Genomic DNA, 23,392 nt, shown 5'->3' with positions numbered 1-23,392 from the left:
GCAGCCAAAGAGTCGCAAGGGGGCAGCCAAAGAGTCGCAAGGGGGCAGCCAAAGAGTCACAAGGGGGCAGACAACGAGCCACAAGGGGGCAGCCAAAGAGTCACAAGGGGGCAGCCAAAGAGCCTCAAGGGGGCAGCCAAAGAGCCTCAAGGGGGCAGCCAAAGAGCCTCAACGGGGCAGCCAAAGAGCGGTCGCCTGCGGCTCGCCACCACCAACCCTGCAACTCGGCTCGCGAGCTCCGATGGGACCGGGCGTCATCCACGTGATACTGATCGTAGTCTCCTGAATCATCATCACCTACATCACCTACATGACCTACATCGCCTACATCACCATCACCTACATCGCCTACATCAACATCACCTACATCACCTACATCGCCTACATCGCCTACATCACCATCACCTACATCGCCTACATCACCATCACCTACATCGCCTACATCGCCTACATCACCATCACCTACATCGCCTACATCACCATCACCTACATCACCATCACCTACATCGCCTACATCACCTACATCACCATCACCTACATCACCTACATCACCATCACCTACATCACCATCACCTACATCGCCTACATCACCATCACCATCACCTACATCGCCAATATCGCCCACATCACCTACATCACCTACATCACCATCGCCCACATCACCTACATCACCTACATCACCATCACCTACATCACCATCACCTACATCACCATCACCATCACCTACATCACCATCACCTACATCACCATCACCTACATCACCATCACCTACATCACCTACATCACCTACATCACCATCACCTACATCACCTACATCACCATGGCCATCCACATTTAGACCGCACAATGCAGAACACCTTATGATGACTCGCACAGAGACTCATAGACCCATATCGAGACCCACACACACACAGAGACTCATAGACCCACATCGAGACCCACACACACTCACACAGACCCATAGACCCACATCGAGACCCACACACACACACACAGACCCATAGACCCACATAGAGACCCACACACACACACAGACCCATAGACCCACATCGAGACTCACACACACACAGAGACCCATAGACCCACATCGAGACCCACACACACACACAGACCCATAGACCCACATCGAGACCCACACACACACACAGAGACCCATAGACCCACATCGAGACTCACACACACACACAGAGACCCATAGACCCACATCGAGACCCACACACACACACAGACCCATAGACCCACATCGAGACCCACACACACACACAGAGACCCATAGACCCACATCGAGACCCACATACACACACAGAGATCCATAGACCCACATCGAGACCCACACACACACAGAGACCCATAGACCCACATCGAGATCCACACACACAGAGACCCATAGAGCCACATCGAGACCCACACACACATACAGAGACTCATAGACCCACATCGAGACCCACACACACACACACAGACCCATAGACCCACATCGAGACCCACACACACACACAGAGACCCATAGACCCACATCGAGACCCACACACACACACAGACCCATAGACCCACATCGAGACCCACACACACACACAGAGACCCATAGACCCACATCGAGACCCACCTACACACACAGAGATCCATAAACCCACATCGAGACCCACACACACACACACAGAGACCCATAGACCCACATCGAGACCCACACACACACACAGAGACCCATAGACCCACATCGAGACCCACATACACACAGAGATCCATAGACCCACATCGAGACCCACACACACACACACAGACCCATAGACCCACATCGAGACCCACACACACATACAGAGACCCATAGACCCACATAGAAACCCATAGACCCACATGGAGACCCACACACTTACAGAGAGACCCATAGACTTACATAGAGACCCACACACTTACAGAGAGACCCGTAGACTTACATCGAGACCCATAGCCCCCATTGTTGTATCGCTGTTCATCAGATCAATTACCTCACCCCCCCCCCCGGGCCGTGCCCCCCGCTAGGGGGAGGGGCGGGGCGTGTCCCTGCTGCAGGCAGTGGGCGAGTCCCGGTGAGATCCGGGCTCAGTCGGGGCGACTACAGAGACGCACAACCACAACAACAGCCTGCTGCTGCTGCTGCTGGGTTAGCTGTGGATCTGCTGCTGCTGGGTTAGCTGTGGATCTGCTGCTGCTGGATTAGCTGTGGATCTGCTGCTGCTGCTGGATTAGCTGTGGATCTGCTGCTGCTGGATTAGCTGTGGATCTGCTGCTGCTGGGTTAGATGTGGATCTGCTGCTGCTGGGTTAGCTGTGGATCTGCTGCTGCTGGATCAGCTGTGGATCTGATGATGCAGCTGTGGCTCTGATGATGATGCTGGGTTAGCTGTGGATCTGATGATGCTGCTGTGGATCTGATTATAGTGCTGGGTTAGTTGTGGATCTGATGCTGCTGCTGGGTTAGCTGTGGCTCTTAATGCTGTTGGTGCTGATTGAACTATTGAGTATGACAAGCACGATGCTGCAGCTATAGCCTGTTCCACCACTGAGTTGTCATCTGCTGCTGCTGCTGGCTGCTGCTGGACTCTATTGACATCGTCACTGCTGCTACTACTCGTGGTGGGGGTGCTCATTTAGCTGGTTTTGGTGAATCCATTGATCCTATTGCCTCCCCTAAAATGTCGCACTGCTATTATTGCTGGTGGCTGTAATACTATTAACTGATGCTAGTACTGCTGCTGTGAGTGCTGCTGCAAGTGCTGCTGCTGCTGCTAGTGCTACTGCAAGTACTGCTAGTGCTGCTGAAAGTACTGCTGCTGCTGCTGCTAGTGCTGCTGCTAGTGCTGCTGCTGCAAGTGCTGCTGCTGCTAGTGCTGCTACTGCAAGTACTGCTGCTGCTAGTGCTACTGCAAGTACTGCTGCTGCTAGTGCTGCTGAAAGTGCAGCTGCTGCAAGTGCTCATGGAGCAAAGGCACCACTGTCAGCCAAACGGATCGCGCTTGCTGATCTGATGATGTCTGCGCCGATGGTCACTCGGAGTGAGGAGGTGGAGGAGGTGGTGGAGGAGGAGGCACCGTTGATCGGCACGGGGGTGCCCCCCACGGCACCGGCGACCCCCAGAAGTGGACCCCGGCAGAGGACCCTGGGTGCCCCGGGGCGACCACGTGGGCAGTGGTGGTGGGTGGGGGTCCCCTCGCCCCCCAGAAGGGTCGCGCTGGACGGCGGCGACCCCCAGCGCGCACGGGACCTCGAGGAACCGAGGAAGCTACAGGCAGCCTGCAGGGACCCCTCCGTCTACAGGGACCCCTCCTCCTGCAGGGACCCCTCCGTCTACAGGGACCCCTCCTCCTGCAGGGACCCCTCCTCCTGCAGGGACCCCTCCGTCTACAGGGACCCCTCCTCCTGCAGGGACCCCTCCGTCTACAGGGACCCCTCCTCCTGCAGGGACCCCTCCGTCTACAGGGACCCCTCCTCCTGCAGGGACCCCTCCATCTACAGGGACCCCTCCGTCTACAGGGACCCCTCCGTCTACAGGGACCCCTCCTCTTCCTGCAGGGACCCCTCCGTCTACAGGGACCCCTCCGTCTACAGGGACCCCTCCGTCTACAGGGACCCCTCCGTCTACAGGGACCCCTCCGTCTACAAAGACTCCTCCTCCGTCTACAGGGACCCCTCCTCTTCCTGCAGGGACCCCTCCTCCGTCTACAGGGACCCCTCCTCCTCCTGCCACGGGGACCCCGATGGGAGCCCCGTGGCCGCTCGGCCGAGGCGGGGAGGCGCGGCTCTCGGCCCCCGCATCGTCACGTGGCTCTGGGCGGTGGTGCTGTGCGCGCGACTGCAGGTGAGGTCACCTACACCGACAGAACCTGGGCTGACGTCACCTACACCTACAGCACACTACTGACGTCGCCTACAGCACCTGTACTGACGTCACCCGCACCTACAGTACCCGTACTGACGTCACCCGCACCTACAGCACCCGTACTGACGTCACCTACAGCACCCGTACTGACGCCACCCGCACCTACAGCACCCGTACTGACGTCACCTACAGCACCCGTACTGACGTCACCTACAGCACCCGTACTGACGTCACCTACAGCACCCGTACTGGACATCTATAGCAGCAGCCAAATACTCCAAAAGCGCGGGGACCCGGAGATAAATCCACGCGACCACTGCGTGAGACACGCAAACTCCAAATATACAGCAGCAGCAGTAGCAGCAGTAGCAGCAGCAGCAGTATACAGCAGCAGCAGTAGCAGCAGTAGCAGCAGCAGCAGTATACAGCAGTAGCAGCAGTAGCAGCAGCAGTATACAGCAGCAGTATGCAGCAGCAGTAGCAGTAGCAGCAGGCGTCAGGGTCAGGGATGGAACACACGACCTCCTGTATACCGGGCGAGATAGTTAACATCTCCTAGCCACCGTGATGATGATGATGAGAGAGACGCAAACTCAAAATACAGTGAGGGAAAAAAGTATTTGATCCCCTGCTGATTTTGTACGTTTGCCCACTGACAAAGAAATGATGTCTATAATTTTAATGGTAGGTTTATTTGAACAGTGAGAGACAGAATAACAACAACAAAATCCAGAAAAACGCATGTCAAAAATGTTATAAATTGATTTGCATTTTAATGAGGGAAATACCTATTTGACCCCCTCTCAATCAGAAAGATTTCTGGCTCCCAGGTGTCTTTTATACAGGTAACGAGCTGAGATTAGGAGCACACTCTTAAAGGGAGTGCTCCTAATCTCAGCTTGTTACCTGTATAAAAGACACCTGTCCACAGAAGCAATAAATCAATCAGATTCCAAACTCTCCACCATGGCCAAGACCAAAGAGCTCTCCAAGGATGTCAGGGGCAAGATTGTAGATCTACACAAGGCTGGAATGGGCTACAAGACCATTGCCAAGCAGCTTGGTGAGAAGGTGACAGCAGTTGGTGCGATTATTCGCAAATGGAGGAAACACAAAAGAACTGTCAATCTCCCTCGGCCTGGGGTTCCATGCAAGACCTCACCTCGTGGAGTTGCAATGATCATGAGAACGGTGAGAAATCAGCCCAGAACTACACGGGAGGATCTTGTCAATGATCTCAAGGCAGCTGGGACCATAGTCACTAAGAAAACAATTGGTAACACACTACGCCGTGAAGGACTGAAATTCTGCAGCGCCCCCAAAGTCCCCCTGCTCAAGAAAGCACATATACATGCCGGTCTGAAGTTTGCCAATGAATATCTGAATGATTCAGAGGACAACTGGGTGAAAGTGTTGTGGTCAGATGAGACCAAAATGGAGCTCTTTGGCATCAACTCAACTCGCCGTGTTTGGAGGAGGAGGAATGCTGCCTATGACCCCAAGAACACCATCCCCACCGTCAAACATGGAGGTGAAAACATTATGCTTTGGGGGTGTTTTTCTGCTAAGGGGACAGGACAACTTCACCGCATCAAAGGGACGATGGACGGGGCCATGTACCATCAAATCTTGGGTGAGAACCTCCTTCCCTCAGCCAGGGCATTGAAAATGGGTCGTGGATGGGTATTCCAGCATGACAATGACCCAAAACACACGGCCAAGGCAACAAAGGAGTGGCTCAACAAGAAGCACATTAAGGTCCTGGAGTGGCCTAGCCAGTCTCCAGACTTTAATCCCATAGAAGATCTGTGGAGGGAGCTGAAGGTTCGAGTTGCGAAACGTCAGCCTCGAAACCTTAATGACTTGGAGAAGATCTGCAAAAAGGAGTGGGACACAATCCCTCCTGAGATGTGTGCAAATCTGGTGGCCAACTACAAGAAACGTCTGACCTCTGTGATTGCCAACAAGGGTTTTGCCACCAAGTACTAAGTCATGTTTTGCAGAGGGGTCAAATACTTATTTCCCTCATTAAAATGCAAATCAATTTATAACATTTTTGACATGCGTTTTTCTGCACTAACTGTTGTCACATTCTCACCAAGCTGCTTGGCAATGGTCTTGTAGCCCATTCCAGCGTTGTGTAGGTCTACAATCTTGTCCCTGACATCCTTGAAGAGCTCTTTGGTCTTGGCCATGGTGGAGAGTTTGGAATCTGATTGATTGCTTCTGTGGACAGGTGTCTTTTATACAGGTAACAAGCTGAGATTAGGAGCACTCCCTTTAAGAGTGTGCTCCTAATCTCAGCTCGTTACCTGTATAAAAGACACATGGGAGCCAGAAATCTTTCTGATTGAGAGGGGGTCAAATAGTTATTTCCCTCATTAAAATGCGAATCAATTTATAACATTTTTGACATGCGTTTTTCTGGATTTTGTTGTTGTTATTCTGTCTCTCACTGTTCAAATAAACCTACCATAAAAATTCTAGACTGATAATTTCTTTGTCAGTGGGCAAACGTACAAAATCAGCAGGGGATCAAATACTTTTTTCCCTCACTGTATACAGCAGCAGGCGTCAAGGTCAGGATGGAACCCACGACCTCCTGTACACCAGGCGAGGTAGTTAACGTCTCCTAGCCACCGTGGCGTGCTCGACCCCAGACGCCGTGGCAACTGCGCCCGAGGCCTCTGTGATCCCCGTGATCCGGCGATGTCCTCGGTAATACCGGCTTGGCCGCGCTCAGACCGGGGCGAGCGGGATGGAGGAGGGGGTTTAGCAGAGGAGGAGCAGGAAGGGTTGAGTGGGAGGGGGCGAGGGGAGGGGAGGGGAGGTCACGGAGTGGTCGAGGAGGCGGGGAGGAAGGGGGACGTCAGGGAGCGAGTGGGCAGGTAGCGCAGGCGTGTACTTGAACGTTACATTGAGAGACGGAGATTAGGACACATGGATTAGAGACCCAACACAAGTTAGTGACATTATATTGGTCTCTATCCAACAGTAGATAAAACACTGTGATCCCTATCCAGCAGTAGATAAAACATGATAATCTCCATCCTGCAGTGGATAGAGAATGTCGCTCTACATCCAGAAGTGAATAGAACCTCACCATGATGAAAGCATGGGAGACCGGAAGAGGAACCCTTGGATGAGAGAACACGAGCAGGTTAGAGACATCGCGCAGTAATCTTCATCCAGCAGTGAATAGAAGAACACCACGATGGAGACACAAGCACGGACACTGTCGCGTCGATCTCGGCGCAGCCTCTCTCTCTGTTCCCGACGCGAATCGCTCAGCGACACGAAGGCAGTCGCGTGGGACGCGTGCGCCCAGGTATCTTGAGTTGGGCGAGCAAAGGTGATCCTTGATTGTTGTTACAGGAGCTAGGGCACGCGCACACACACCCATAACACACGCGCACACACACCCATAACACACACACACACCCATATACACACACACACCCACACACACACCCATACACTCACACACGCACCCACACACACACCCATCCACACACCCATATACACACACACACGCAGACGATGGCAGAGACATGACTAATGTACTCCCGGCGTAACAAGCAGAAAATGACATGAAGCAAACCACGAATGGTTATCAATGGATAATGGATTTGTACTGTATCGAGACTGTGAATGATTGATGTGTTCTGAAGCAGGGCCGTTGCCCGAAACGTCGCCTATGAGACATTTTTGTTGTTTGAGGACACAAAAACAAAGATCCCCCTGTAGGGGCAAGTGCCGTTAGCGAGTAGCAGCAGCACCTGGGAAGGCTACCGGCACTGTGGCACACGAGGGGGTGGGTGGCCAGCACCACGCCCGACCGCCTTTGTCTCCCAGTGGCGATGTTTACTACACACCGCACCAGGTCATCAATTTAAAACTGTAGACGAGGCACGACGATGATCACGTATGTTGCATGTATGTTTGCATATATGCATGTTGCCTGTATGTTTGCATATATGTATGTTGCATGTATTTCTGCATATATATGTTGCATGTGTGTTTGCATATATGTATGTTGCATGTATGTTTGCATATATGTACGTTACATGTATGTTTGCATATATGTACGTTACATGTATGTTTGCATATATGCATGTTGCATATATTCTTACATATATATGTTGTATATAGTTTTGCATATATGCATGCTGCATGTATTTTGCATATATATGTATGTTGCAGATCAGAACAGAAAGGGTTTTATTCGCCATGAAAGTTCACACCGACACGGAATTTACTTTGGCAGGATGGTGCATATATATGTTGCATGTTTTTTGCATATATGTATGTTGCGTGTTTTTTTTAATATATGTATGTTGTATGTTTTTTGCAAATATCTATTATGCATGCAATTTGCATATATGTATGTTGCATGTATGTTGCATGTATGTCTGTTGCCCTTTTTTCGCACCGTACGTTGCCAACCGCGCTAATTGGAGGTGCGGGAGAAGGACAACAAATGAAACACAACAACAACACAACAACACAACAACAACACAACAACGACACAAAAACAAGAAGCAGTTCTACAGAAATTCGTTTTCAATTTTAGCTAATAGATGATCACGACATGACGATATGATCATCACGATATGATCATCACGATATGACGATATGATTATTACGATATGACGCTAACGATATGACGATGTGATGATCACGACATGACGATATGATCATCACGATATGACGATATGATTATTACGATATGACGCTAACGATATGACGATGTGATGATCACGACATGACGATATGATCATCACGATATGACGATATGATGATCATGATATGACGATATGATTATTACGATATGACGACCTAATATCGTACGATATATATCGCGGTAGTGTCGCCGTATCGCGGGGGTCCTGATGGTCAGAGTCTCCCTCGCTATTTATAGCAACAGCTGTGGGGTGCGTCCAGTATAGGGGAGCAGAGCGGAGTGGGGGGCAGGGTGGGAGGAAGTAGCGGAGTGGGGGGCTGGGTGGGAGGAGGAGGGGGTGGTGAGGGAGGAGGAGGAGGGGGTGGTGAGGGAGGAGGAGGTGGTGAGGGAGGAGGAGGAGGGGTGGTGAGGGAGGAGGGGTGGTGAGGGAGGAGGAGGAGGGGGTGGTGAGGGAGGAGGAGGAGGGGGTGGTGAGGGAGGAGGAGGTGGTGAGGGAGGAGGAGGAGGGGTGGTGAGGGAGGAGGGGTGGTGAGGGAGGAGGAGGAGGGGGTGGTGAGGGAGGAGGAGGGGTGGTGAGGGAGGAGGGGGTGGTGAGGGAGGAGGAGGGGTGGTGAGGGAGGAGGGGTGGTGAGGGAGGAGGGGGGTGAGGGAGGAGGAGGGGTGGTGAGGGAGGAGGGGTGGTGAGGGAGGAGGAGGAGGGGGCAGGGTGGGAGGAGGAGGTGGTGAGGGAGGAGGTGGTGAGGGAGGAGGAGGGGTGGTGAGGGAGGAGGAGGGGTGGTGAGGGAGGAGGAGGAGGGGGCAGGGTGGGAGGAGGAGGTGGTGAGGGAGTAGGAGGGGGTGGTGAGGGAGGAGGAGGAGGGGGTGGTGAGGGAGGAGGAGGAGGGGTGGTGAGTGAGGAGGAGGAGGGGGTGGTGAGGGAGGAGGAGGAACACAGAACAGGGAAGTCGTTTCCCGCACCTCCCGCGGTTGGCGACGTCCGGCGCGATGGAAGTTCACCGCCCGCACCCCACTGGGGGCACCCCGGCACCGGGGCAGGGGCTCGACGATGACCTCGGTGAAGGGCAGCGATGGAAAGGGCAGCAGGAGAGTGATACACCCAGCAGCCGTAGCCGTGGCATTGACCCGATCAAGGGGGGCATCCTGGGGGGGGGGGGGGCACGAGGAGGAAGAGGTGGGCGGCCTCTGCGTGTGATCATCATCACCACCACCACGTCGTCGTCGTCGTGATGTCTTGCGCGTGTCACCCCGCGCAGCTCGCTGAGCCCGCCGGGAACTTCGAGGTGCGGCTGCTGTCGCTGCGGAACCCGCGCGGGCAGCTCGCCACGGGCCGCTGCTGCGACGGGGCTCGCGGGGAGCCGCGGGAAGGGGCGCGCTGCCAGGTGAGGGGGGGGGGGAGGGGGGCTCGCCGTGACCTCTGACACCCAGGAGCAGGGGGGGCTCGCCGTGACCTCTGACACCCAGGAGCAGGGGGGGCTCGCCGTGACCTCTAACACCCAGGAGCAGGGGGGGCTCGCCGTGACCTCTGACACCCAGGAGCAGGGGGGGGGGGGCTCGCTGTGACCCCTGACACCCAGGAGCAGGAGGGGGGGGCTCGCCGTGACCTCTGACACCCAGGAGCAGAGGGGGGGGAGGTCGCTGTGACTCCTGACACCCAGGAGCAGGGGGGGGGCTCGCCGTGACCTCTGACACCCAGGAGCGGGGGGGGGTCGCTGTGACCTCTGACACCCAGGAGCGGGGGGGTCGCTGTGACCCCTGACACCCAGGAGCAGGGGGGGGGGTCACGGACCGTCACCCCCAAAGCTGTCGCACGAAGCGGCGGTGCAGCGGTTTGCGCTGCTCTGCTGCAAACCCGGCGCCCAGTTCGACTCCCGCTCACGGACTCCAACGCCGGTGACGATTATCTGAACCGGTCCTGGCACTCCGCAAGGTCGACTTGGTCTCAAATGAGTACCTGGTGCGGCGTGTAAACATCGCCACTGGGGAGACAAAGGCGGCCGGGCGTGGTGCTGGCTACCCACCCCCTCGTGTGGCGTGCCGGCCTTCGTAGGTGCTACTTACTAACAGCACTTGCCCTTACAGCCTGTTAAGGCTGCGCAGACGATCATTGTCCTTGTATGTGTGCGTGCACGTGTGCGTGCACGTGTGCGTGTGTGCATGTGCACGGTGGAGAGATGTTAATGACATTGCCAGGTATACAGGAGGCTGTAGGTTCGATCCCGACCCTGACACCTGCTGTGCATTTGGAGTTTGCGGTGTCTCTCTCCCCGTGGTCGCGTGGATTATTCTCCGGGTCCTCCGGTTTCCCCCTCCGCATTGAGAATCGACATCGCCACGCGTTTCAGAGTCTTTGGCTGCTGCTGCTGCTGCTGTCCACGTGACCATGAGCCACCTCGTGGAGCTGTCGTTCGCGATCGCCGCGTCGCTTCTGAAAGAGAGAAACAGCTCAGTGGGCCTTTACCTGGTCAAATAAAAATAGGTCGTTCACGTGTGCGTGTGTGTGCTTGTGTGTGTGTGTGCGTGCGTGTGTGTGTGCGTGTTTGTGTGTGCGTGTGTGTTTGTGTGTGCATGTGTGTGTGTGTGCATGTGCGTGCGTGTGTGTGTGCGTGTGTGTGCGTGCGTGTTTGTGCGTGCATGTGTGTGTGTTTGTGTGTGTGCGTGCGTGTTCGTGTGTGCATGTGTTTGTGTGCGTGCGTGTTTGTGCGTGCGTGTGTGTGTGTTTGTGTGTGTGCGTGCGTGTTTGTGCGTGTGTGTGTGTGCGTGTGTGTTGTGTGCGTGTGTGCATGTGTGTGTGTACATGTGTTTGCGTGTGCATGCGTGTGCGCGCGTGTGTGCGTGTGTGCGGCAGGACGCGTGCGACACGTACCTGCGCGCGTGCCTGCGCGAGTACCTGGAGCGGCGGGACGGCGCCGCGGCCCCGGGGCCCTGCGCCTACGGCGCGGCGGCGTCGCGCGTCCTCGCGGGGGACTCGGCCGAGCTGAGTCGGCGGTCCAGGGCCGGCAAGATGACGATCCCCTTCGACTTCGCCTGGCCGGTGAGGCGCGCCGGCCCCCCCCCCTCCGCCCCCTCGCCGCCGTGGCTCGGAGATGTCGACCACCTCGCCCGGTGTGCCGGAGGTCGTGGGTTTGATCGGGACCCTGACGCCCGCTGGGTCGAACCCGCGACCTCCTGCATACCGGGCGAGGTAGTCGACGACATCTCATAGCCACCGTGGCGCCCCAGGTCGACGCGAATCCAACCACCGCCGGCTGAATTCGGTCGTGAGAATCTCACGCTTGACGGTGGTGAGTGAGCTGTCGCAACGACAACAACAACAACAACAAAAACAACGACGACGACAACAACGATGACAACAACAACGACGACAACAACGACGACAATGACAACAACGACAACAACAACGACGACGATGACAACAACGACGATGATAACAACAACGACAACAACAACGATAATGACGACGATGACAACAACAACGACGACAACAATGACGACAACGACGACGATGACAACAACAACAACGACGACAACGATAATGACGACGATGACAACAACAACGACGACAACGATAACGACGACGACAACAACGACAACAACGACGATGATAACAACGACAACACCAACGACGACAACGATAATGACGACGATGACAACAACAACGACGACAACGATAACGACGACGACGATGACAACAACGACAACAACAACGACGACAACAACAACGACGATGACAACAACAACAACGACAACAACGACAACAACAGCAGCGTTAACGCTACACGTCATTAAACGCCTGCACGCGCGACAAGCTCGTTTTGTTCGGCCGCGTCGGGTGGTGGAGGTCTTAAGAAAATGTTTTATTGAACCCAAATCAACAGTCACAGCAGAGCTACCAGCACGGTTGCGTGCGTACGGCACGAAAGAAGTCCAACGTGTAGACAACATCAATATGTATGGGGAATTTGCCCTCTGGATTGGCTATCATCTCTTAACAGGAGCTAGTTAAATTTGGATTTAAAGCTTTCGTGACTACAGTGATTCATATTCTTGGTTCTTTCGGTAAAGTCACGTTGAAGGGAAACAATAAAATAATAAAAAATATATAAAACAATTAAATTCTCACGACGTTTCGACTGCAACACAAGCAGTCATCATCAGGTGTGAAAACCAACGGCAAGAACATTTATATATATTTTATTATTTTATTGTTTCCCTTCAACGTGACTTTACCGAAAGAACCAAGAATATAGGAGCTAGTTAACCCGTTTCTCGATGACGTACATGTATACATGCGTGTACGTCATCGGGAAACGGGAAAAGGTGAAGGTGTAGCAGGTTCGTCTTCTAACCAAGGCAGGGGATGGGGATCGGAAGAGTGGGAGGGTCGGGGGTGGAAGGCGGTGGAGGGTTCTTAACGACACAACTGCTGTCCACTTCGTTACCGTGGCCTAACCCAAGGATTAATTACGAACCGTACTGTAACTGCTGGAGTAGCGCCGTCCCGCGGACACCTCGCAGTGCCGGCCGCGTGCGGGAATTTGACACGGATCTCTGCGTGATCCACCAACCCTTGCCTCCGAAGCCCCTGAGTTGTGAACGGGCGGGGGGTGGGGGACGAGTCGCCGCTCCGAGCGCCCTTCGCGCTGTGCGACAGCGGTATACATACACGGGAGTGAAAACGCAGAGAGAAAGAGTGGGGAGAGAGAGGGGAGAGAGGGGAGAGAGCCTAGAGAGAGAGAGAGGTATCGTTTGCGATGGCGAGCAGCTACATAGCCGAGTGGGCTTTACCCGAAAAAATAATGAAAATTAACTTTAGTTGAATAGTTTTATTAGATTGCGTTAATGTTTAACCCATGGTGACTTCCTCAAGGTGGACCTCGAAACGATCTTTTTTGCGCTGATGGGTTTTAACTTGAGTCTCGCGACTCGTTTTGTTTGTACAATCGCGGTTGTTGGGAGGCTTGGCGTCGTTTTCATTGTTGCGTTGGGCGATGACGGCGAATCGTTTAAATAAAGCTCGAGGTTAGCTGTTAAAAAAGAGAGAGAGGAGGAGAGGGAGAGACGGGGGCAGGGAGAGAGGGGAAACAGAGGGGAGAGAGAGAGAGGGAGCTGATTGAAGTCTGCACAACCATGGGGGAGCCAATTAAGGTGGCTCAGAGCCACGATCACCCTCACCGCCCCACCCCTCACCACCCCTCCCCTCACCACCCCTCACCACCCTCCCCTCACCGCCCTCACCACCCATCACCACCCTCCCCACCCCTCATCCCCTCCCCTCCTGGATCTGTCAACTCAAGAGGCGTCGGTTTTTCTTCACCCAAATAACTAGCGCGGTACAGTCAAGGTGTGCCACCTCTCCCTGTTAGAGAGCGGCCCATGGAAAGTGGATCTCACAGAGCTACCTCTGAGATGCCTGATGGTGACAACTTGTTTCACCACGTGGGGGGGGAGGTAAAGTTCATCATGTGGCGGTCAATCCAGACTTTTTGTATGTTTATTTATCAGAGCTGGAATTTAGACAAATTAACTTTTCTCCTTTCGGGTTCAGCGTTAATTTTACTTAGAGAGGCGTCGTAGTGCCACTGTTTTTAAAGACGTCATTACTCACCCCAGAGAACTCAAGCGACATGACCACCGCACTCTGTGATGGCTGGCGCCAAACTATGCCACACGCCCTCCCGCATGGCCTCGGTGCCGATAAAGTTATTTTACTTAATTGTAGTTTTTCTTCCGGTTTGGTTCTGACGACATACACTACGTCATCAGAACGGAACCGTGAGAAAAACTCGATGGTGCACGTGCGTACGTCATCGGAAACGGGAGAGGGTTGAGCGCGGAAACCATCGGTGACGGGGACCTTGAGGCCCTCAGCTCGCTCGACGTGGTCAGGCCCCCCACGCCTGTTGGGCAGCGGCCCCACACCGCGGGGGAAGCTCTCGGCCCGGCTCGGCGAGCGCCGACCTCTGACCCGACCGGCCGGGCGCTACGCTCGCTCTATTAACGCCGACTCCGTGTCCCTGTCCCTCCCGTGTCTTCTTCTTCGCAGACGTCCTTCACCCTCATCCTCGAGGCGTGGGACTACGACAACGACACGGCACAGGGTGAGAGTGAGCAGGCACGGGCCGAGAGTGAGCAGGCACGGGCCGAGAGTGAGCGGGCACGGGGAGAGAGTGAGCGGGCACGGGGCGAGAGTGAGCGGGCACGGGGCGAGAGTGAGCGGGCACGGGGAGAGAGTGAGCGGGCACAGGGCGAGAGTGAGCGGGCACAGGGCGAGAGTGAGCGGGCACGGGGCGAGAGTGAGCGGGCACGGGGCGAGAGTGAGCGGGCACAGGGCGAGAGTGAGCGGGCACGGGGCGAGAGTGAGCGGGCACGGGGCGAGAGTGAGCGGGCACGGGGCGAGAGTGAGCGGGCACGGGGTGAGAGTGAGTGGGCACAGGGCGAGAGTGAGCGGGCATGGGGAGAGAGTGAGCGGGCACAGGGCGAGAGTGAGCGGGCACAGGGAGAGAGTGAGTGGGCACGGGGTGAGAGTGAGTGGGCACAGGGAGAGAGTGAGCGGGCACAGGGAGAGAGTGAGTGGGCACGGGGTGAGAGTGAGTGGGCACAGGGCGAGGGTGAGCGGGCACAGGGTAGTAAGATGATGGACTGAGGCCGGTCACCAATGACTCTGATCAACGTGGCAAGGTTCCAGATCGGTTCGGACCGTGGCAGTGCCGGCGAAAGCGCGCCGCCCAGCTCGGTGGGGATATAAAAATAAAATGTTTAAATAGAAGGGGCGGCACTTGAAAGGATTCTCAGAAGTAGTTCCGTGACATCCACTCCAGCGGGACGCTCTCCGGCGCGCGCGGCGATGGGCCCGCTCCCGGGCGGAACCTCGTGACGCCGGAAAGGTCAGCAGCGGAATTTTTTTTTTGGGGGGGGGGGGTGGGAGGGGAAGACACAAAAGAAACACGGCGGTTTGGGGGGGAAACGGCAAAAAATTGTTTGATGAAGTTTTATTTTTGACAAAACGAGAGAGCGGGCGCGTGCCGGGTGCAGCTATTTAAAGCCGCCCCCCCCCCCCCCATTGTTCCTCGTCGTCACTTTGTTCCCCGCGGTGCAATTTCGGCGCAAAAAACGCCAACGGAAAGTTGTTTCCACGTCGGAATTGCTCGATTCTCCGTGGCGAGGGTCGTGACCGTCATCTCGATCGTGATCACGTCGTCATCGTCATTATCGCCGCTCTCATCGTCGTCATCGTCGTCGTCATCGTCATCTCGATCGTGATCACGTCGTCGTGATCATCATCATCGCCGCTCTCATCGTCGTCATCGTCGTCGTGACCGTCATCTCGATCGTGATCACGTCGTCATCGTCATCGTCATCATCGCCGCTCTCATCGTCGTCATCGTCATCATCGCCGCTGTCATCGTCGTTATCGTCGTCGTCATCATCATCTCGATCGTGATCACGTCGTCGTCATCGTCATCATCGCCGCTCTCATCGTCGTCATCGTCGTCGTCGTCGTCATCGCCGTCGTCGTCATCATCATCATTGTCGTCGCCATTGTCGTTGTCACCATCACCGTCGTAGTCGTCATCGTCGTCATCGTCGTCAGTCTCCTCCGTGTCGTGAAATCCGCGCTGGCCGCAGGCAAAATAACCCCAAGCAGGGCGGCCTGATGCGTTTGTTGTTTGTTTTAAATTCTACAAGTTAAATATTACGAGTAACTGCCCACAATTTGACCTCGATCCGGCGATCACACTCAGAGCTAGAATTTTAGCCAAATCAAGTGCCGGAGAAAATTTACCGTGATGGTGTTTTTCGTTTTTGATGCTCGCTTGTAGTGGGGATGAGACAGCGGATAGAACCTGCATTCAGACCCAAGATGTCGGCGACGCTGGCTCAGCGCTCCGACCTAGCAGCCACACCCGGGCCGTTTCTGTTACACAAGTGAGCCTGTTTTTTATTTTATTTTCCACCGCACATCTGAATCGTGGTGCCAGGGCCGTGCAGAGCCAGCCCAGCGCGGCTCAGGAAGCGTCGGCGGTGTTTTTCCACTGCAGAACCCGAGCCGTGCCGCCGATGAACGCGGTAACCATGTCGGCGTAACGCGTTCACGCGTGCCCACTGACTCAGCCGCGTATGTATGATGAAAATGATTGAGCACGCCCCTGGCCCTGCTCGGCCCAGCGAGCCAGCTTCAGATGTCGGTGGAAAAACCCAACCGTACCGCGAGGGTTCGGCGCTGGCACGGTTCGGATGCGGCGGTGGAAAAACCCAACCGTACCGCGAGGTTTCACGCTGGCACGGGCTCGGATGTGCCGGTGGAAAAAAGGGGAAATCGATCAGTGATCGGGACACGGTTTGGCCAGGCTGGGCAGCCGTGGAAGGGGGGGCTCCCAGGGGTGTTGGGCAGAGCCCCCCACTCCCCCCCCTCCCCCCCCAGTGTTGCCAGCGCCGAGCAAGTGCGGTTTCCACCCGCCATGGAAACGGGACACGTTGCCGGCCAGCAGGTTTCTCGCGGCGATGATTCAATCGCCCCGCGAGCAGCAACGGCGGCAGGAAGCGGCTGACGTCAAGCGCCAGGAAACGCGACCCGGGAGTTTGACGATGATGCGCGCTGGGCGGCGTGCAGATGAAGGCCTGGGGAGTGGCGGGGGAGTTCGGCTCGCTCCACCGCGTCATCCTGCCACGTGCTGCTCGAGACGTGTGCCTCTGCTAGGATTTAGCGTGTGAGAAGTAAGCATAGGTTTATAATACACACTGCAGGTTTATTTGTCATTTTTTGGGTTAGATCGCGTAAATATTTAAATGTGTCGTTAAACCCGCCACCACCCCGACACGGCCAGTTAGTAAAGGTTCGTCACGTAAACAGAACGTGGGCCAATTCGTCACCAGTACAGCACCAACCGGGTGTGTGTTGGAGAGCCAAGCCACAACGTTTACAGTCTGGGTGTACGACGTTTCGCCACTAATTACAACTAGCATCATCAGGCGGACAGCAGCCAGATTGGTGGAGAAACTCTCCTCCACTTTCGTTCCTTGAATAGAGGGGTAGGTGCGATGACGTCACTTGTGAGTCCTTCACGAAGTGGGTGGGGGGGGGGTTAATGAATGCACACAAATTACAATGGGGGGCTCATTACCGTCTGGGTTATTCACGCGGTAATCAACGTCCAAAGTGCGTGCATTGTTTTAGCCTTGGTGGCAACGAGACACGAGGCGGTTCAGATGCTCAGACGCCACGTGCTGTGGATACCTTCCACGAGGCATCAAGTCTGCTCCTGGCCAGGTCACGTGGTTCTCACGGATGAAGGGCTGCGGGCACACGCGCGGTGGTGTGGGGGGTGGTGGTGTGGGGGGTGGTGGTGTGGAGGGTGGTGGTGGTGTGGGGGGTGGTGGTGTGGGGGGTGGTGGTGTGGGGGGTGGTGGTGTGGGGGGTGGTGGTGTGGGGGGTGGTGGTGGGGGGTGGTGGTGTGGGGGGTGGTGGTGAGACTCACCGACTCTCCCTACTTGCTGCGCCGTTCCCAGCCACCGACCAGCAAACCCGACCAACTTTGTGTACGCGGGGGTGGGGGGGGCATCTTTTTCGTTCCGGCAAAATTCCAATTCCAGCGACTGAGCCTGCCGCTCGCGTCGGCGGTGCTGGGGACCAAGGGGAGGGGGCGTTGGGGGGGGGGGAGCCAATTCCAGCCACTCTCGGCCACTTAAGAGGCCCTCTCAGGGAGAGAGAGAGGAAGATAAGCGACCCGCAGCAGCAGCAGATTCAGCAGCGCGGCTCCCGTCTAGGAGCGGCTCTCCAAGGCGGAGTCGCTCCTCCCCCCAGCGAGCGTGGAGAGCGCCCGTGGTTGCAAAGAGTGCGCGGTTGGAACCCGGCGGACCGCCCTGATAATAACACTGCGGTGTGGCTGCTGTTGGTGCTCATCCTACTGCTGCTGCTGCTAGTGCTGCTACTACTGCTGCTGCTACTGCTGCTGCTACTGCTGCTGCTGCTACTGCTGCTACTGCTGCTGCTACTGCTGCTGCTACTACTGCTGCTGCTACTGCTGCTACTGCTGCTTCTACTGCTTCTACTGCTGCTAGTGCTGCTACTGCTGCTGCTAGTGCTGCTGCTTCTACTGCTGCTAGTGCTGCTACTGCTGCTGCTAGTGCTGCTGCTTCTACTGCTGCTAGTGCTGTTACTGCTGCTGCTGCTAGTGCTGCTTCTACTGCTGCTAGTGCTGCTACTGCTGCTTCTACTGCTTCTACTGCTGCTAGTGCTGCTACTGCTGCTGCTAGTGCTGCTGCTTCTACTGCTGCTAGTGCTGCTACTGCTGCTGCTAGTGCTGCTGCTACTGCTGCTGCTACTGCTGGTACTGCTGCTGCTGCTACTGCTGCTAGTGCTGCTTCTACTGCTGCTACTACTGCTGCTACTACTGCTGCTGCTTCTACTGCTGCTACTGCTGCTTCTACTGCTGCTAGTGCTGCTGCTTCTACTGCTGCTACTGCTGCTAGTGCTGCTACTGCTGCTGCTAGTGCTGCTTCTACTGCTGCTAGTGCTGCTTCTACTGCTGCTGCTACTGCTGCTACTGCTGCTTCTACTGCTGCTAGTGCTGCTACTGCTGCTGCTAGTGCTGCTGCTACTGCTGCTGCTACTGCTGGTACTGCTGCTGCTGCTACTGCTGCTAGTGCTGCTTCTACTGCTGCTACTGCTGCTGCTGCTTCTGCTGCTGCTAGTGCTGCTGATAGTGCTGCTTCTACTGCTGTTAGTGCTGCTGCTACTGCTGCTACTGCTGCTGCTACTGCTGCTAGTGCTGCTACTGCTGCTGGGAGTGGTGCTGCTACTACTGCTGTTACTGCTGCTTCTACTGCTGCTAGTGCTGCTACTGCTGCTTCTACTGCTGCTAGTGCTGCTGCTACTGCTGCTACTGCTGCTGCTACTGCTGCTAGTGCTGCTACTGCTGCTGGGAGTGGTGCTGCTGCTACTGCTGTTACTGCTGCTTCTACTGCTGCTAGTGCTGCTACTGCTGCTTCTACTGCTGCTGCTGCTTCTGCTGCTGCTGCTAGTGCTGCTGATAGTGCTGCTTCTACTGCTGATAGTGCTGCTGCTACTGCTGCTACTGCTGCTAGTGCTGCTACTGCTGCTGGGAGTGGTGATTGGCGAGTCAGAAGGCCGTGCAGTTCCGAGCAGGAAAGGTGGGAGGGGTGGTGGGGGTGGGGGGTCTCGAACGGTGCAGCTCAGTGGAGAAGTCGCTTCCTTCCTACGCGGGGCGTGGACCCCACGTGGTGGGGGGGGGGGGGGCCCCCGGGGACCCCCCTCTACCCAACACCCCTCCCCCCGCTCTCCCACCAGCCACAATCCCCCCCCCCCCCCCACACAGTGCACTATATAAATAGATGCGTGTAGTCATGTTTATCTCTCTCTTTATATCCGGCCCCTTTGAGATGCATCGCAGCCTGCTGACCACCACCACCACCACGACTACACTACCGCAAAGACAAAGATCCCCCGTATAGCCTCAGCATACTTTTGGGGCAAGTGCTGTGAGCGAACAGCGCCTATGAAGGCCGGCACGACACGCGAGGGGGTGGGTTTGGCCAACACTTCTCCCGGCCGCCTTTGTCTCCCCCAGTGGCAATGTTTTTTTTTACACACTGCACCAGGTACTCCTTTGAGGCTGAGTCGACCTAGGGGAAGCCCAGGTCCGGTTCAGACATATGCATCACTGGTGTTGGCCGTGAGCGGGAATCGAATTTGGGTCGCCGGGTTCACAGAGGCACGCACACACACACAGGCTGAGAGATGCACACACACAGATCCCCCGCATAGCCTATAGCACACACACACAGGCTGAGAGATGCACACACACAGATCCCCCGCATAGCCTATAGCACACACACACAGACTGAGAGATGCACACACACAGATCCCCCGCATATCCTATAGCACACACACACAGGCTGAGAGATGCACACACACAGATCCCCCGCATATCCTATAGCACACACACACACAGGCTGAGAGATGCACACACACAGATCCCCCGCATAGCCTATAGCACACACACAGGCTGAGAGATGAACCACCGCAGGCTCACCCGTGGTGAGTAGTGAGTCACCGCTGGCTCACCCGTGGTGAGTAGTGAGTAGTGAGTCACCGCTGGCTCACCCGTGGTGAGTAGTGAGTCACCGCTGGCTCACCCGTAGTGAGTAGTGAGTCACCGCTGGCTCACCCGTGGTGAGTAGTGAGTCACCGCTGGCTCACCCGTGGTGAGTAGTGAGTCACCGCTGGCTCACCCGTGGTGAGTAGTGAGTCACCGCTGGCTCACCCGTAGTGAGTAGTGAGTCACCGCTGGCTCACCCGTAGGGAGTAGTGAGTCACCGCCGGCTCACCCGTGGTGAGTAGTGAGTCACCGCTGGCTCACCCGTGGTGGCAGCAGCAGCGCGGTGCCATGAGGGATGGGATCGCGCTGCCCAATGAACCCGGTGATCCGAGTTCGATTCCCGCTCAGGGCCACCAACACCAGGGACGGTTATCTGAACCGGTCCTGAGGCCTCCCCTAGGTCGACTCAAACGAGTGCCTCGGTGCGGTGTCTACACATCAGCACCAGGGAGACAAAGGCGGCCGGGCTGGCGTGAATGTTGGCCACCTACCCCGGTCGTGCGCCGTTTCTGGCCTTCGTAGGTGCTGCTCGCTCCCGGCACTTGCCCCAACAGCCTTGTCAAGGCTACACGGGGGACCTTTGTCAGGATCACGACCCTGACGACGCCTGCTGCTGCTGTATATTCGGAGTTTGCGTGTCTCTCTCCCCGTGTCTCTCTTTCTCCCCGTGTCTCTCTCTCTCCCCGTGTCTCTCTCCCCGTGTCTCTCTCTCTCCCCGTGTCTCTCTCTCTCCCCGTGTCTCTCTCTCTCCCCATGTCTCTCTCCCCGTGTCTCTCTCTCTCCCCGTGTCTCTCTCTCCCCGTGTCTCTCTCTCTCCCCGTGTCTCTCTCTCTCTCTCACCGTGTCTCTCTCTCCCCGTGTCTCTCTCTCTCCCCGTCTCTCTCTCTCCCCGTGTCTCTCTCTCCCCGTGTCTCTCTCTCTCCCCGTCTCTCTCTCTCTCCCTGTGTCTCTCTCTCCCCGTGTCTCTCTCTCTCCCCGTGTCTCTCTCTCTCCCCGTGTCTCTCTCTCCCCGTGTCTCTCTCTCTCCCCGTGTCTCTCTCTCCCCGTGTCTCTCTCCCCGTGTCTCTCTCTCTCCCCGTGTCTCTCTCTCCCCGTGTCTCTCTCTCTCCCCGTCTCTCTCTCTCCCTGTGTCTCTCTCTCCCCGTGTCTCTCTCTCTCCCCGTCTCTCTCTCTCCCCGTGTCTCTCTCCCCGTGTCTCTCTCTCCCCGTGTCTCTCCCCGTGTCTCTCTCTCTCACCGTGGTCACGTGGATTTTTTTCTCCGGGTCCTCCGAGGGTTTCCCTCGACGTTTTAGAACGTGCGTTAAGATTATTCAGATTATTTAGATTATTTATATTATTTAGCCGCTGTACATTTCCACACGATGAGCCACTTTTGTTGAGCTATCATTTGTGGCCAGGTCACTCCCGCAAGATAATTGAACACCTCAGTGGGCTTTAGCCGGCAAGGTAAAGCATGTATTTACTTTTATTCCTGTTTTTGTCTCATCATTTTAACTCGCTGACCCCGTGCCCCATTCTGGACACGTGTGGCAAAAAGGGCTACGCGGCTCATCGGATTCATCCTGCAGTTTAAATAAATAAATAAAAATTCTGGCGCGTTGGTCCACCCCGGACCGCATCCACTTCACAAACCATAGCAGCGGTAGCTGCGGATGGTAGCTGACGATGTGAAATGTGAAACTCTCCAGCAGTAGCGGTGCGACTGTGGCCATCCAGAACAGAGACCTACACAACGTGGGACGACGCAATTCCCAATCCACAAATACGAAGGAGACATCATCACAGCTACGACGACGACACGTGACTCCGCTACTGCTCCTGACGCAGTAGTCTGCTGGCTTCACCACCTGAGTGTCACGTGGTAGTCTGCTGGCTTCACCACCTGGGTGTCACGTGGTAGTCTGCTGGCTTCACCACCTGAGTGTCACGTGGTAGTCTGCTGGCTTCACCACCTGAGTGTCACGTGGTAGTCTGCTGGCTTCACCACCTGAGTGTCACGTGGTAGTCTGCTGGCTTCACCTCCTGAGTGTCACGTGGTAGTCTGCTGGTTTCACCACCTGAGTGTCACGTGGTAGTCTGCTGGCTTCACCACCTGAGTGTCACGTGGTAGTTTGCTGGCTTCACCACCTGAGTGTCACGTGGTAGTCTGCTGGCTTCACCTCCTGAGTGTCACGTGGTAGTCTGCTGGTTTCACCACCTGAGTGTCACGTGGTAGTCTGCTGGCTTCACCACCTGAGTGTCACGTGGTAGTTTGCTGGCTTCACCACCTGAGTGTCACGTGGTAGTCTGCTGGCTTCACCACCTGAGTGTCACGTGGTAGTCTGCTGGCTTCACCACCTGAGTGTCACGTGGTAGTCTGCTGGCTTCACCACCTGAGTGTCACGTGGTAATCTGCTGGCTTCACCACCTGAGTGTCACGTGGTAGTCTGCTGGTTTTACCACCTGAGTGTGACGTCACAGTTGCGGTCTCTGCGTCGACATCAGCAGCAGCAGCAGCCGCGCGACGAGGACGACGACGAGCACAAGACGGGGAACGACGACGACGATGACGACGTTCCGCGTTGTTCCGATTGTCGCCACAGACGCGGGCTCGGAGCTGATCGAGCGCGTGGTCTACGGAGGGGCGCTGGCGCCGCTCGCCGCCGACTCGGCGGGCTCCCCCACGTGGCGCACGGTGCGCCACGTGGGCACGGCCGCCTCCATCGTCTTCCAGCTGCGCGTGCGCTGCCAGCA

The 23,392-nt window shown here is 56.0% G+C and overlaps 1 protein-coding gene across 2 annotated transcripts in view; it reads left to right on the top strand.

Annotated features, from left to right (window-relative positions):
* The first annotated feature begins 858 nt into the window (after positions 1 to 858).
* Positions 859 to 23,392, top strand: part of LOC116953885 (uncharacterized) — a 52,794-nt gene continuing 30,260 nt past the window's right edge. For both annotated transcript variants that reach the window (XM_076052023.1, XM_076052022.1), the window contains exons 1-5: positions 859 to 3,834; positions 9,793 to 9,918; positions 11,385 to 11,570; positions 14,583 to 14,637; positions 23,242 to 23,392. The exon at positions 23,242 to 23,392 is cut by the window's right edge and continues 128 nt beyond it. In XM_076052023.1, coding sequence (XP_075908138.1) covers positions 3,004 to 3,834; positions 9,793 to 9,918; positions 11,385 to 11,570; positions 14,583 to 14,637; positions 23,242 to 23,392 — 1,349 coding nt within the window. In that variant the 5' untranslated portion in view covers positions 859 to 3,003. The remainder of the gene's footprint in view (positions 3,835 to 9,792; positions 9,919 to 11,384; positions 11,571 to 14,582; positions 14,638 to 23,241) is intronic.

Source organism: Petromyzon marinus, chromosome 53, assembly GCF_048934315.1.
Source record: "Petromyzon marinus isolate PM22_M1 ecotype Great Lakes invasive population chromosome 53, UKy_Petmar_22M1.pri1.0, whole genome shotgun sequence".
NCBI lineage: Eukaryota > Metazoa > Chordata > Hyperoartia > Petromyzontiformes > Petromyzontidae > Petromyzon > Petromyzon marinus.
This window is presented reverse-complemented; position numbering and strand designations above follow the sequence as displayed.